The sequence below is a fragment of the Ips typographus genome, linkage group LG12 (genome assembly GCF_016097725.1).
Source record: "Ips typographus isolate SLU linkage group LG12, UJ_Ityp_2.0, whole genome shotgun sequence".
NCBI classification, from domain to species: Eukaryota; Metazoa; Arthropoda; class Insecta; order Coleoptera; family Curculionidae; genus Ips; species Ips typographus.
Genome location: NC_138433.1, coordinates 40397 through 55572, shown reverse-complemented (window position 1 = coordinate 55572; position 15176 = coordinate 40397). Strand labels below are relative to the sequence as shown.

General features: G+C 35.6%; 4 protein-coding genes across 10 annotated transcripts in view; 3 read left to right on the top strand and 1 right to left on the bottom strand.

Annotated features, from left to right (window-relative positions):
* The first annotated feature begins 60 nt into the window (after positions 1 to 60).
* On the top strand, positions 61 to 3265 carry LOC145736666 (dnaJ-like protein 60). 2 transcript variants are annotated; one of them, XM_081991094.1, is made up of 6 exons: positions 61 to 222; positions 303 to 396; positions 447 to 640; positions 692 to 865; positions 914 to 1080; positions 3127 to 3265. In XM_081991094.1, exons 1-5 carry the CDS (start codon positions 143 to 145, stop codon positions 1068 to 1070), a joined length of 699 nt encoding a protein of 232 aa, XP_081847220.1. In that variant the 5' UTR covers positions 61 to 142; the 3' UTR covers positions 1071 to 1080; positions 3127 to 3265. The 2 variants fall into 2 exon arrangements, with proteins under 2 accessions (XP_081847220.1, XP_081847219.1); XM_081991093.1 differs by lacking the exon at positions 3127 to 3265 and adding an exon at positions 1132 to 1477.
* LOC145736664 (arylalkylamine N-acetyltransferase 1-like) lies at positions 1074 to 8691 on the bottom strand. Of its 3 annotated transcripts, none has more exons than XM_081991091.1 (5): positions 8560 to 8691; positions 4268 to 4427; positions 2639 to 2776; positions 2381 to 2585; positions 1074 to 1972 (listed from the first exon to the last, which is right to left on the bottom strand). In XM_081991091.1, the coding sequence occupies exons 2-5, from the start codon at positions 4407 to 4409 to the stop codon at positions 1777 to 1779; spliced, it is 681 nt and encodes a 226-aa protein (XP_081847217.1). In that variant the 5' UTR covers positions 4410 to 4427; positions 8560 to 8691; the 3' UTR covers positions 1074 to 1776. The 3 variants fall into 3 exon arrangements, with proteins under 3 accessions (XP_081847217.1, XP_081847218.1, XP_081847216.1); XM_081991092.1 differs by lacking the exon at positions 8560 to 8691 and adding an exon at positions 7539 to 7659; XM_081991090.1 differs by lacking the exon at positions 8560 to 8691 and adding an exon at positions 5851 to 6023.
* Positions 3345 to 15176, top strand: part of LOC145736662 (cholecystokinin receptor-like) — a 25682-nt gene continuing 13850 nt past the window's right edge. For 2 of the 4 annotated variants that reach the window (XM_081991080.1, XM_081991084.1), the window contains exon 1: positions 3345 to 3485. The gene's annotated coding sequence lies outside the window, so the exon portion shown is untranslated. Of the gene's footprint in view, positions 3486 to 14645; positions 14861 to 15176 lie in introns of those variants that run through there. The other 2 variants (XM_081991081.1, XM_081991082.1) reach the window with 2 other exon arrangements.
* On the top strand, positions 9139 to 10138 carry LOC145736669 (uncharacterized). The gene is made up of 3 exons (XM_081991100.1): positions 9139 to 9666; positions 9714 to 9831; positions 9892 to 10138. The coding sequence occupies exons 1-3, from the start codon at positions 9572 to 9574 to the stop codon at positions 10072 to 10074; spliced, it is 396 nt and encodes a 131-aa protein (XP_081847226.1). The 5' UTR covers positions 9139 to 9571; the 3' UTR covers positions 10075 to 10138.

Below are 15176 nucleotides of genomic sequence, written 5' to 3'. Positions count from 1 at the left end.
ATTTGTGGACGGACGTGGCGCTGTGTTGCCGCTTTTGTGTTGCGTCAAATTTTATAGGTTAGGTTTTGTAAACAACAAAAACAATGACATAATCAACAAATCATGTAAAATTTCAGTTTACATTACTCTAAAAAAGAAATTGATGATCATGAATACAAATTTTAGTGTGTTTCTCTACAAACAAGCATACCTGTACAGTCCTAAATTGTTCCACAACTCGAGGTAAGTGGGTTAAAAAATCTACTTTTTGCCCCCCAAATTTTCCTGTGTGTGTTGTACCATTTTATTTAAACGTTTTGCAGCTACAATCTGCAAACTCACTATGACACCTTGAAACTACAAAGAAACTGTACACAAAAAGAAATAAGGGATTCATTCATTCAACTCTCCAAACAGGTGCTTGTAATCAAAAATTATAGTGGAGTGGGTTAAAATAAACCTTTTAGAACCATCCGGACATCAACAAAAGCCCTATGGCTCATAAAGAGTTTCTGAAAATCCAGGAAGCTTATAATGTGCTAAGTAAACCCTACACAAGGGCCAGTTATGATTTGGGTTTAGCCAATCCTGGTGGAAGTACTAAATATGGAAATGCCTACCCTTTCAGTGCACGCGCACGAGGGTCTAGTTACCACACAAAGTGGGTTATTACCTAATTAAGCTTCAAAAATCACATTTAGTCTTGTTATAGTCCTTGGGATGATCCATCCTTTTACCACAACCGTGACAGGTCCCAGGATGTTTTCTATAAGAACCGGCCCTACTACGGTATTAAGGGCATTAAAAAACAGTCAAATGGTACTGTAGCTTTGGTGATTGTTGCTGTAACACTAGTGGTTTTTACTCTACAAATGACTCTCGTTAGGTAGGAAGGTGAAAAATTAATTAGTGCAAATTTTAAGTGGGGATTTAGATTAACATTTATGAAGCAACAAACAAGACTGAATAGAAAGTCACAGGAAGCCCAAGAGTTGTTGAATGAAATCAGGGAAAGGGCCGAAAGGAATGGTAATCAAGTGCAGCTGGAACTTCTCCAAAAACAATTTGAGGAAATGGAAAAAAAGCTTTAGAAATCATTTTGTAAGTATTTTTAATTTATTTAAGTTTATTTCAATGCCTACCTTGTTTCAGTTGTGTATCGAAAGTTTGACAGGATTTTATAAGAAATGTTAATCATTATTTGTTACTATTTTGAGCACACAATGTCATGTTTGAATGGCCTAAAAGTAATAATACAATAAAGTTAATACTAAAATCCAAGAAAAAAAAAAAAATCAAAATTTATGTCAATTTTCATTGACAAAACCACCCTTCAAACTTTCCCTTTTTTTTTTTTTTTTTGAAATCCATTACATATAAATTTCATAAATTTAAAAAAAAATCACCATTATTATTAAAAGTTTCTTATACCTATGTAGGTCAGATGATGTTTATTTTATCTTATCTAAGTGTAAATACATGGATTATTTATTATTTATTTATACCATATCACATTCTTTACAATCTGACCCTACAGCAACCTTAATTTTTGGCACTGGACTATAAAAAAAATACAAAAATCAGGTACTTAATGTGGAAAAGTTTAACAATTTCTCTGTGTACTAATTTATCAAGTAAATAGTGAGTCTTCCTTGTTTCACTAAAATTATCGCTTTTTTTTAATATTTGCCTTATCTATCAATTGGTCCTTGAAGGTCTTGGGTATTCAATTATCATCAGTTATAACAACTTAATCTCACACACCAGCTTTGGTTTTGTTTTGGAGTATAACAGTGTTTACACTTTTTGCACGTAAACCGTGCAGGCTTCGTGGGGAGGTTCAGGCTTGAAAACCACCTGCCCCTCTTCCCTGTGTTCGGCGTATTTTAGGGAATAGTGAAGTTGGAATCCTAATTTTTTTAATGCCAACGCGGTAAAATGACTCGTACAATCGACCGTTACGAAACCGGCTCCCACTTCTTTGGCTATTTCTCTGGAAAATAGAAGCTTTTCATTAAAATTAAGGTTAATTGCACAGTTCCTCATTAACATATTATTAATGGTTAAGTTAGTTTTTAGTAAATTAATTTGTCAAGGACTCGTACAATACAAGGGGAACTTTTTACGTCCTCAAGACCATAAATGAGTTTATTATTCGCTCAAAATTGAATTCAGTAATTCAAGGTCTGTTTCAGTGGCGTTACACTGGAAAATAAGATAAGTTCTTCGAAAACACAATATGCTGAGTGTATCTACGCCTCTGGTAAAATATTGGATGTAAACGATTTTTCCCCTTTCTGTTTTGTGGGGATTTTTCTTATTCCATTCACTTTTACAAATTGATTGTACTTTTAAGAACTGTCAGGAACCTTTTCTTATTATCATTTAAAGGGCAGCTTACCTAGTTTTATTGAGCAGTTCTTTGGCAATTCCCTGTCCCCTGTAGGCGCCATCTACCGAAATAATTTTCACGGTTACCGCCTTGTCGGAGTCGGGAAATTTCTGGAAAACGTCCGATTCCAGAGCAGTTTTATCCAGTAACCGAACAATTTTCGTGAATTTTTCGTCGGTGATTTTTAACTCGTTTTCCGGATTTTCCAAGTAACCTGGAAGAAAATCGGGTTTTTGCCTTGTTTGATTCGGTTTTCGCGTCACGTACCTCGTTTGAGCAAACCGTTCAGACACACGCCGATTATTTTGCCGTTGTGCACGGCCTTTAAATTTAAACCGTTTGCCAAATCTTTCATGGCGAACTTCTCCAAGTCCACACATCTGGGAGAGTTTTCGTTGATCAAACCTGGAAAAAAATACCTTTAGAAGGCCTCTCTGTGTTTCACGAAAATCAAATAAAATTAGGATGACAAACATTGACAGGTTTGCCAAAGTGCAGAAACGTCATATTAGTTTGTTTGAACTTCAATATACAAAGCGCGAGACAAAGATTGTACCTGGTATGGCAACACTGCTTTGTAAATGTCATGTCAATTGCAGACTGACAGAGAAATGTCATTACTGTCATTGGGGGGGATAGATTTTGATTTTAAAAAAATAACCAAACTTATGTTTTACCAGTTTGATGCAATTTCAATAATTATGATTAAATCCAACTCAAATTAATTCATCTCGTTATTATTTCGGCCACCATAGACCCCCACAATTTCGACGTTTTCTTATAAAATAATGGGCAAAACCTGAACTATTTGCACAAAAATAAGAGAGACTCTAGCAAGCCGTCCAACTTCTACCATACAGTTGAGTTGAACTCTTTCAGAACTAGATGATCAATGTGAGAGTGATTTATAGACTGTAGTGAGTTCTATTAAAGTTTTTGTAATTTTTAGCAAAAAATTGGCGGGTACTGCCAATGTAGTACTTAAAAAGCAAGACAACACCGCTTCTACTGTGTCCAGTTGCCAACCGAACCGAATATTTACGAAATATGTCCCCATTTAAGAGCTGATAGAGGGTTTTGGTTGCTTTCCACCGAACTGCCAAAAGATATCCAGGTTAGTGCATCATTTTAATCAAATTACTATTGCTGAGTAACTGATAACACTGATGATGGTTAGTCACAGGCCGTATTCGTTTTCAAGCTCAATGGAGCGAGCAGAGCGTTATTGACGTCACAATGACGTAATTTGACAGTTGGTTAATTTAAGCTTTTGCTAAATTACGTCATCGTGACGTCAAAAACACGCTGTTTGCTCCATGGAGCTTGAAAACCAATGCGGCCACAGTTTGAGGTACGGTTTTTGTGCATTTGACTTGACTTTTTGTCTTTGTCTCAACATGTTAAGCGGTTTTTCTTTTACTGCTGAGAGTGAAGGAAACTGAACCCCTGTAACTGGCTCGTTTTTGGGATATAAGGTAGATTGAACTGCTCAAATTAACCGTCTTGATCTGCTCGTTCTAGTGGTGTCGAGCAAAAAATTATATTATCTTAAAAATGTTGTGCAGGGTGACCAGAAACTTTTCGTACACACCCTGTATAATGCAAGCTAAAAGGATCTTGCAAATTTGCGGTGTTGCGTTAAGGAGTCGACAAAATCGCTTGTAAAACCCTCTTGGAGTGACCAAATCATGTTTTTTAGCACATTTTTGGAATTCTAATTAAATTTCCTATCTAATGACATAAGGAACACTACAAAACTAGGTGAAGTCTTGGAGAAAACAACTAGAAAGTTTAGTGCAGTTAGTGAGAAAAGTGGTGTAAAATTTTCCTAGTGGTTTTCCTTTTTACCTTTGTCTCACACATGTTATTGTTACACGGTTTTTACTTAAAACTTACCTAAAAATTTATTCAACGGTTCGTCTTTAAAGAAGGACTCTCTCAAAAAATTAAGAATGTCCTCCTGGTCTTCCAAATGGGCTATCGCTATTTCGTACTCTTTGGGGCTGACGGGTGTGGTGGGGGTGATCGGGGGGGTCATTGCTTCAGCGTCGATCGACTAGAAGCAGTAAAACGCCAATTTAAATTTCAAAACACATTCAAAACGTCCGCATTGTACAAATTCAAACGTCTGAACCAGTTAGGATGTTTGGGACAAATATTTACTCGACATTATCAGTGCAAATCAAACGAGATTGTACTAATTCAAGTTTTTGTCTGCATTTTGTTGCTGATGATGTCTTTTACCCCTCAAAATGTTTGTTAACAATACCAATTTGTTTACCCACACCGGTGTATAGATTAATGAATTCAATGACACTTTGAATGATCAAACCAATAAGGAAGTCTAAAGTGTGTGTTTATTTTATTATAATGATGATGGTTTAATGGGTGGTTATTTGGATATTTAGAATGTTTAACCATTAAAAAGTAAAAGCTGCCTAAACTATCAGGTTGTGTTGGAAAATTTGTACTAATTGCTCTCGTAAATGTACCGGGTGACCCAATAAGACTGTTGTTCCTCGACCATATCTCGGGAACCGTTCGTCGTATGATTTTGGGGTAATAATTTGTTTAGGTTACTGCCATCAAACATTTTTAAATTGCATTTTCTTTAAATTTTGCATAATAGACTAGAACTTTTTTTTCCTCATTCTTAAAGCGACCCAAGTTATCTATCATTTTCGTAAAAAACAAATTTCTGTTATTTCAAAAACAAAGATGGCGTGAGGTGTTCAATTGTTTTTGCAATAACCTGCTTTAACTACTTAACGGTTTGACCGATTTTCACAAATTCGGTATTGTTGAAAAGAGCATTTCTTGGGCAATCAGAATCAACCAAAATATAGTTAATTTATTTGCATCTTTCTGCGCCAGTGGGCTACTTTGGACACCGTAACTTGAATTCCAAAAAAAAATTTAAAAAAACAAAAGGAATGATATGACTTTTTCTTTATGAAAATGTAGCCAAATAACATCCAAATAGGCCAGTGAAAACCGTTTTTCAAATTCACGTTCCTAACCTGAAATATTGAGAAAACTAAATACGGTCGAGGAACAGTCTTATTGGGTCACCCGGTACATAAGAAAATATTTAGTAGTTGGCGAGTTAAATTGTTTATACGTGCACTTCAAATCCTGTGAATAACAATAGAACGTGTTTCAACAAATACAAATGACGTATTTTGACAGTATATTACGTCAATGCTACAGTACTTTTGAATGTGATTTTTGTATTAGGTATATAAAAAATGAGTAGGATTTTTGATTTGTGTTCACTTTAGTATAATAAATAATAATTTCAGAATAAACAAAAATGTGATGCTCTGGCCTGAAGCCAAACGAAAATAGATTCTCGTTGTTATTTACTATCACAATCACATCATTGTTAAATTGAATGGCTGATTTCCTTACTAGAACACAAACGGTGAATTAGACGAGAAACCCTTTCTCTGTAATATGCACAGTTGTTTCGGTCTTACCTCAAATCTAGTAAATTTAAATTTCTCGATCGGTGGTGCCCCCCTGGAAGGGTAGTTTCGTCGCATGTACACTGCCATAGTGCAATTTTTCCGTACTTAGCCGAATTGAAACCGATTGAATTACACGGGAAATCACAACCGAAACCTTAGAAACGCGCTTTTGGAGCTGTACTATCGCACTGTATACCCGCTATTTTCCCCCGTACAGTTATCTGGCCAGTTTTATACGCGCCGCAGCTCCAAAATATTGACATTGCGCAGATTTTTGTTTTTTCGTTGTTTTTTTTTTGCCTCGGTTCCTTGATCTGGTACGCTGATTGTCAATGCTGGTACAGTAGGCCGGGTTATAATGACCGGTTTCGGGCGAAAAAAAAAGTGAACGTAATCTTGTAGGAACTGTTCTGGGTATTGTTACTTTGTCTGTAAAATTGTCGTTAAAAAAAGTTTTTGACAGTTTACAGTGGCGGATGCGAATAAATAAAAAAATCTCGTACAGAACATTTTTAGAGAATTAAAGCCCAGTCTACAATAAACAGAAAACACGAACCTACTTCGTTTCGTTTTGGGCATTTTTTAAAATCATTTTCCTAGGGAATTTCGTTTTAACTCTTTTCGAAGTTAGAGTAAAAATAGAATTACTTCAATTTTGGTAAAAAGTGCAATTTTTGATTTTGCTTTATAAGGGTTCCAGTGCAGAGCAAAGGGCATATTTATACCAAAGGACCTTAAATTAGGTGAAATAAGTAGAAAAAAAGCACTTTAAGAATGGCGGGGGTATTAGAGGTCTTTTTTTACTACTTTTTACAGAAAATTCAAAATGGCGAACTGGAACGCTTTTTTGTCTGTCATTTCTTAAAACTACGCAATATTTCCTTCAGAATGAGGTGCAACTCAATATTTTGACAGGAAATTCAAAATGGCGGCCTGGAACTGTCAAAAAATACAACTTTTTTATTTGTCAAGTTACAGTTGACGTCTCGGTGTCATTTTATGTTAGAATTTCCCGGAAAAGACGCTGGTGCAGTCGGTTTTTTGATATCTCAAAAACTAACAAAGTTAGACCTAAAATTAAACATTTTAACCATTTCTTTGCCAGAAACTCGGCCGGATTAAGAGATACATGAAATCTGACTAAAACATATTTACAATATAATATGTGATATTATGGTAAAGAAAATTGAATGCCCTCTAGCGTCCAAACGATGTTATCAATCAACTCATGTGGGGATATTTTTAGAAAGCTTGAAATCTGCTCTATCTTTTGTTTTCTATGACATTTTGACGTAACTTGTCAAATAAAGGAGTAATTTAGGGTCAAAGCAACGAGTGTCACAAAATATGTGATTTTATGGTGAAAGAATTTTAACGCTCTCTAGCGGCCAAATGGTGTTATCAATCAACGCATGCGGGGATATTTTTAGAAAGCTTGAAATCTGCTCTATCTTTTGTTTTCTATGACATTTTGACGTAACTTGTCAAATAAAGGAGTCATTTAGGGTCAAAGCGACGTGTGTCAAAAAATATTTAAAGTCCACATTTTCGTCTAGAAAGGGCACTGGTAATAAACGGAGCTCACTAAAATTCTTACGATTTATAAATGCATGATTTGATATAAAAATTCAACGGTTCCTACTGAATAAAAATTGTTCTTGTTATGCAATTTACCGAAAACCGTATCAGGGGCTTACCAAATTTGATATTCCAACTCACTACACACATTTAATTTCCCAGCAAGACAGTCGTCGTCTGTATATTTATACGAATTGATAAAAACACTGATAACCGGATAAAAGTTTATTTATAGTCGGGTTGAAACTCAGATATGCAGTCAAAATATCACAGTCTTAGTCAGAATGACCACCCTGTAATAATTAAGTTGACCCCATTGACAAACTAAGTCCCAATTCTAGGCGAGGGAAAAATTAATAAAATAACGGGTGTTCGATAATTGTTATGGTCAGGTCGCCTATGGATGGCAATTGTCACAAAAAGCGTACGTCTTAGATAACGTTGCAAACAATTATTATATGACAGCTGTCAATCCGCCGCGCCGGTTTGATTTCAAACCATATACGAACTTATCTACGTTCATGCTAGAACGAGAGAACCACAGCCAACTAGGACCATAACAATTATTGAACACCCCTTATTATACAGGGTGGTCTGCAATACTTCTATCCAAAAAAAACGCTAGGAGTAGTGTTTTTTTTTTTTTTCGTCACACCTAATGAATTTTAATCGGTTCACGTGTGGTAATGGCTATTAATTAGCTGCTTTGTGGTTGGATATGTGTATTATTCAAATGTTAATATCAATCGTACTGCCGGATATTTTATTTAAAATATTTCAACACTTCAAGCAGTGTTCAGGGGCGTAGTAATTTAAAAAAAAATCGAAGAAAAAGTGGTAAATCAGTCCAAATTAGGTGCATATTATCCTTGATACACTGTGTTACCCCGGATGTTGGATTTAACAAGAAAAAATACAACCGAGATTGCAGCTTCACCTATTTTAGTCTCTAATCAATCAAGATCGAAGAACAAATGATCGTTTTGTCTGTGTTGGTATAGATTCATTATCATTCGGTTTGTAATGCTAATGGAATCTAATTCCAAGGCTATCAGAGTAGGTCTGATTTTGTAAATCTTGACAGTTTATAGCGCAAAAAATTGCTGATTATTATTATTTTTTTTTTGATGACAAACTTACCAGCAAAATTAATTTGTTTTATACCAGCAAACACATAACACAAAGCTAGATCAGTAACTAAGTAGTGTATCCTGTTTTTGTAAAATGACCCTAAAACTAAATCAGACTTAATGTGACCCCGCTATATCGAATGTCCGGGGCAATATTATCGCGTTCGGCTATTACGCAATATAAAATAATACAGTACGGCTCAAAAATAGTGATACGGGGTGGTCAAAAATTGCTAAAAGTCTTAAAATAATTGCAAATAAACGATTTTTATCCCACAAACTACTTAAAAAAGTCGTTTGGTTTCAATGGTTGTGCTTTAATTTGACGTAATTTGACAGTTGGTTATAATATTATTTTGTTCAATTACGTCAAATTGTGACGTAAAATTTTTGGTCTTTAAAAATGTCAAACACACGCACAATTTTTTGTAGAATCCCATTCCCCCAAGCCATTTTTGGATAGTTCTCAATTGCAACAAATTCTAAAGCCATGTCATTATAAACAGGTGACAATCTTGAACCGAAACTGTATTAAACTGCTATTTTTGTCAGCTAGAAATGTTCTACACAGGGTGTTTTCTTCAAAGTAAAACCGAGTCGCTATTTACTTGTGTCATCCATTTATGATTCTTCCAATTGTTCGATAATTGTCTACATAACGAGAGTGGTTTGAACAAAGTTATTTATTATCTAATGGGTGGCTTGCATCATCAAAGTGATTTTACAAACAAAAGTGGAATTGCATTCGGAGGGCTTCGATAGCTGTGGCCAATCAGTTGCGCATTCTCAAATAGGCCTTTGATTGCCGATTAATTGTCTCTCTGCGTGCTAGTGATGTTGATTTGGTAAAAGCCAATCAGAAATCAGTCAAACTAATTAAAAATACCAAACATGAAACCATAAAAATTATTTATTTTTTAAACCGTTAAAAAGTTATTGGTGTAACAGTTAAAATAGCCATAAAAAATAATCACTGAACATATAAATTCAGTAAAATGTTACTTTTCTGCTAGTATATCGCCATGAAAGTGATTTTTGTGTGTTTTTCCTGTATTTTCTTGGCACATTTGGGTGAGGCAGGTCCAAATATTAATCAGTGTGCCGACCCTAATGAGAAGTAAGTATTTTTGGTTAAAAAAATTTAATATTTAGTGGAAATTACAGTTTAAAGTTGTTGTGTCTTTTCGACATTGAGCAGCCTTTCTCCTGGTATGGATACGCTACAAAACGTATTCACTGCCCTTCCACTGGCTTAAATCAGAATAAAATAGTTTGCATTAAGGTGAGGGAACTTGTATATAGTAGTAATGATTAAACTACTTAATCATTTAATCATTTTCAGGTCACCGACGTAAGTGATAACAACCAGGGTGGGCGAGCGGTGATTGAAAATGGTGGAATTGGCTATTACTTTGTGGAAATCTCCCTAACTTCCAACTTGATGAAAGGTTTAGAGTATCACATTGAAATTTATACTGCCAATCCTTCAACTAGTACTACCGTTGCCCCAGCAGGTCGCAAATAGAAATACAGTTTAGTTTTTATAATTGTGGATAATAAAATTAGTATATTGTGTCTTTCACATGCAACCAGCAATACAGTTCTAATTCTCCAAAAGTGTCTGCGTTGGCAGAACAGAAACAGCTGATCCAGTATCAATCAAAAATGACAGTCCTCATGTCACGAACAAGCATCACCAACCGTTTGTTGGACACGCGAGGTTTCTAGGAACAGGGCTTCTCTCAAAACAAATATAAGAATTACTGCTACGTGAACCTGGCTTTCTAAGTGGAGAACTGTCTCTATTAGGGCTGATCAACTTTCGAGGTTAATGCAGCCCAAAAGTTGACCCGTTAGATTGTCCAAATGAAGCTAGAATTGAATTTTTAACGGCCTCGTACTTGTGTTGGGTGGATTTTGCAAAATGTCTGGCTATGAAAGGAAGAACACTGGTATCGAAGTTTGTATGTAAAAAATGGTACTTAATTTCATCCTTGGTAATCTTTGCGATTGAGAACGAAGCCTCTATCTGAAGAAACCAGGTCTCCGTTCATTTTTTTGAATCCTGGGAGTAGACTTCCTGGTGTCTTCGCAGTATGTCGCTCCTCAGTTGATCCTAATGCCTCCACGATCAATTTGGAGGTTATCTCCGAGAAGAGGGGAATGACGTGTGTGTTTCGTCCCAGGAGCTGATTTTAGACTCGTTCAGTAAGGCTTGGCAGCCTTACCCTCCTGACTGATTTTTACCCTCCCATAGCTGTAGACCAAAAGGATATCTCTCTCCACCCCTCTCCATATTCAAACATTGGTACAATTCCAACTTATTGTCAAAGTGGTTTGGGGAAGTTACAAAGACTGGGGGGGACAAGGTTGGGGAAGTTACAAACAAGACGATTTTCTGAGATTTAACAGTTATTTTGACAATTGTCACTTCACAGTCTAGCTAGATAGTCTTCTAAAATCACGTTGGAACTGTCAATAACGTCAAAACTGTCAAATCATGCTCTAAAGTTGCAAGAATCAGGATTTAGAAACGTTTTCTTGTAGTATTTCTTATAAAACGTGTTTTTGAGATTTATGACAGTTATTTTGCCAATTGTCACGTGACCATCTAGCTAAGTAGTGTTTTATATTCACGTGACAACAGTCACTAACGTCAAAACTGTCAAACTGTGCTCAAAAGTTGCAAGAATCAGGATTTAGAAACGTTTTTTTGTAATATTTGTTATAAAACGTGTTTTTGAGATTTATGACAGTTATTATGCCAATTGTCACGTGACCATCTAACTAAATAGTGTCCTACAATCACGTGACAACGGCCACTAACGTCAAAACTGTCAAACCATGCTCAAAAGTTGCAAAAATCAGGGTTTAGAAACGTTTAATTTGTTTTGATCTACAGTTTTTTGACTGATTATTCTTGAATATTTAGACTTGGCAACACTGCGTTAGTATGTGTTGGAGTGACGGCGTGATATTGGAGAATTAGAACTGTATTGCTGGTTGCATATTTGTGAGAGACAGTACATGCAAGGCATGTCGCCCACACTATGAAATGTACAGCGTCATCTATTGGTTGTCTAACCAATCAGTTGAGCAAGTATTGATTTCCTGGTTGACTGTCTAGATGGCGCTACATATACGCATCCGCGTAAATTATTCTAAAAAAATTTGCAATGCTTATAGTAAAATTAATAGAATATTATTCCATTTTTTCAGGAGGTTTTATATGAAAGTGACCCTTAGAGTGATAAATAACGTTTCATAACTTTAATTAAGAAAATAAATGGGAAATAATGTTTTCAAGCCAGCATTTACCGTACAAATGACACATGGATGTCAACATTGTATCAGTATCCAGTGTGCAGAGTAGGTTAGTAAACCGGAATTGGCAACGTCGCTTTGAAAGAGTATAGAGCCTCAATGAGAACAACATTCGCTGTTTGAGCCTGTATTCGTTTCTCGTTCCGTTCGGAAGTTGATAGTCGGTTTTCCGGAGTAAATTGCGCGCCAAATTTGAAGTGATTTTTGATATTCTGCTAAAGTGACTAGGGGAGGCCCATTGGGCTGGTAAGATTTAATTAGTAAAAAAAACTGCAATAACTTTACTATTAATCAAAAATTATGTTTTAAGTCCCAATTAAGCTCAATCAATCATCAATTTCTTGAAAAGCTTGTTAATCGATTAAGACCGTTTCTCGCGTTTAGTACAAAAGTTTCAGTTTACATAAGAAAATCGAATTATAAAGTTGTAAAGTCATTTTTCGAAAGGGTGGTGGAAATCTGAATTTAATTGGCTTTAGGGCAGCAAAATTATTCAATTTTTATTATCCAAGAATGTAAATATTGCCAGTAATGAAAGGTAATGGTATCAAAGGTCAACCTTCTTTATTAAAACCTATCAATTCAAAGGATGTTCTTAAAATCAGAAGCACCTCGTCAATTTTACGATCCGGTTTTAATTGGATTTGATTGAAAAAATGCTACCCGACTGAGGTAATTTTAACCGATACGTTGACAGAAAACCGATATTCAATCAACTTTTACATGGACGGTGTAATAAACCATTATCGACACGGTTTAGTTTACTTCTAAACACTTCAAATAATTGTGTTATTAAAGATTCTACGGCTGCTGAAGATATCTCGATACTCAAGAAGACTTCCATCCAGACTTTATGGTTTGCCTAAAATACACAAGCTGGATGTACCTCTGAGACTCTGAGATGAGATAGCAAACAACATCCTTTCAACCAAAAATAGGAACGACGGACAGCTTCATCAAAGACAAATTGCCTTAACTTTATCTCCAGGTGACGTCCTTGTGAGTTGTTTCTTTATTGACTATGGTACCCATCAAAACGGCTCTGGAGCAGATTGAACGAGATTTTCCACTGGACATTTCCAAATTGTTCACTGACACTGCCTAACCACCACCACTTCCAGTGGCGGGGTGAATTCTACGAAGAGAATGATGGTGTAGCAATGGGCAGTCTTCTAAAATCACGTGACAACTGTCACTAACGTCAAAACTGTCAAATCATTCTCAAAAGTTGCAAAAATCAGGGTTTAGAAACATTTTCTTGCAGTGTTTGATATAAAACGTGTTTCTGATTGCAATATAAAAAATTTTGACGACTATTAAAAGACACCCTGTATCATATAATGTAAAATGATTGAATTTGTTTTGATCAACCGTTTTTTGACTACCGTACTACTACCGTCATTAAATATTTTGACTTGGCAACACTGACCACCAGACAAGTCAAATTCATCACAGGATTCTTAAACGTTATGTTACCACCCTCGTCAAACTCACAAGATTGATTTTCCGACAGTTAACACGGAGATGGACGTCAAATAAAGCTAATTTTTACAGAAAGTTATTAGTTACATCAAATGGTTAGCCATATCCTAAGCTTTGTCGTTGGTGTACCTTAAACACTTAGACTTGCTCAATATCGCCCCTGAAGGTGGAGGAATATTTATTGATGTTTGGACCTGGAGGCGGAAAGTAAATTAATCAAAGCCGATACCGTACAAATTGTGATTAATGGTTATTATTTGATTTATCCGTTCTTATGAAATATACTTTAACCAATCACAAACTACCAAAAGTGGATACTGAACAATTCGAACTGTTAGATATAATTTCAACGCAACGTTGCAAATTTAGTATCATCGCTGGCACTTTTTCCTGAGATAAAGAGTAATTTGTTAGCCAGAAAATTAATCATTTTAGCATCTGGGGCGCCTTACAGTGAAAAAAGTGGCTCATAAATTACTCTGCGCGGTTTTTTTAAATTGCATAAATTTGTAAAATTACCAACCGTTTCGATAATTTTTGTACTAAAATTCTTAACATTTTTTGAATTGACATACAAAAGTTATCCGGGCTTATAAGCCGTGGTCCAATAGAATTTCTTCCTGACGTTTAATTCTTGCAAATTCTAGTAAAATTTTGACGATTGTGACAATAGTGACAGACATCACGTGGTTTTAGAGAATAATTTGGAGTAAGAAAATGACTGTTTTAAGGGCATTTTTAGAATCCTTATTAAATTTCCTATTCAATAAACTGAAAAAGTATAATATGAAAAGTTTCACAACCAACATAATGGCAATAACGTAATTAAAAACGGTAGACCTGGCAACATTGCTGGTGGTTTGCGTGGAATTGGTAAAACTGAAAACTCTTAGTACGTTCACCTGGAAGCTTTCAAAGCCCCATAAATACCAATTTAAAAAAGTTTCCTCTCCTCAGCCCCAAATTGGGTCTAACAAGTATTCATAATCGTTTTGCTTGGTTTAACTTTTTTTCTTAACAAAGAATAACGCTTTAAAACGTACCGGTGCGAATAAATTACCGCTTTTAGGTTATGAAAACTGCACTTTTGATCGTAAATAACATTAAAAGGTGTTTGGGCAAATCGGTTCCCAATAAATAAGTTGCACTTTGCTTTATAACACTGCCATCTGTACTTGTCAGACTTAACCTGTAGCGAGTTGATGCCGAAAAACTGTACTTTCTGCTACCAGTGTTTGCCAACAGATGGCAATGCTAAGAAAACGTCATTTGTCATTATTCTTTTTTGTAATGGAGGATGGGTGTGTGGCTCCAAAAAGCGGCGTGCGTGTTCCGTTAATTCTTTTTTGGCAAACTATACCTAGTTATTCAAAGGTTTCATTTTCACAGTCAAAATAATACAGTCCACTAATCATCCGTATACGCAAAGTCCGACGGCTTTTCAGTTCTAGTGAAAACCACCGAGGAAAAGCGGATTTAAGAAGTTTATAGCGCCCAGTCAAAAGGTAAAACAAACTTTTATTTAATTTATAATTACTTTTTAACAGTGAAAGTACATTATTTTATCTACATTTCAAATGCGAAACACGTGTGTGTGTATGTGTGCGAATTAAGCAATATTCCAGTCAGAAAGGTTCAGATTAAACTCAATGGATCCGGATCCGTGAACATAGTCACTTTGTAGCAGAGAATTATACAAGCTAACTTTGCCCTACTCTTTATAGGTTAGGTTAAGTACATTAGGGCGGAACTGAATAGGGCAGAAACTAAATGGGACTCCATTTAACTGAATTTTGAGAACAAGCCGACGTTTAGTGGAAA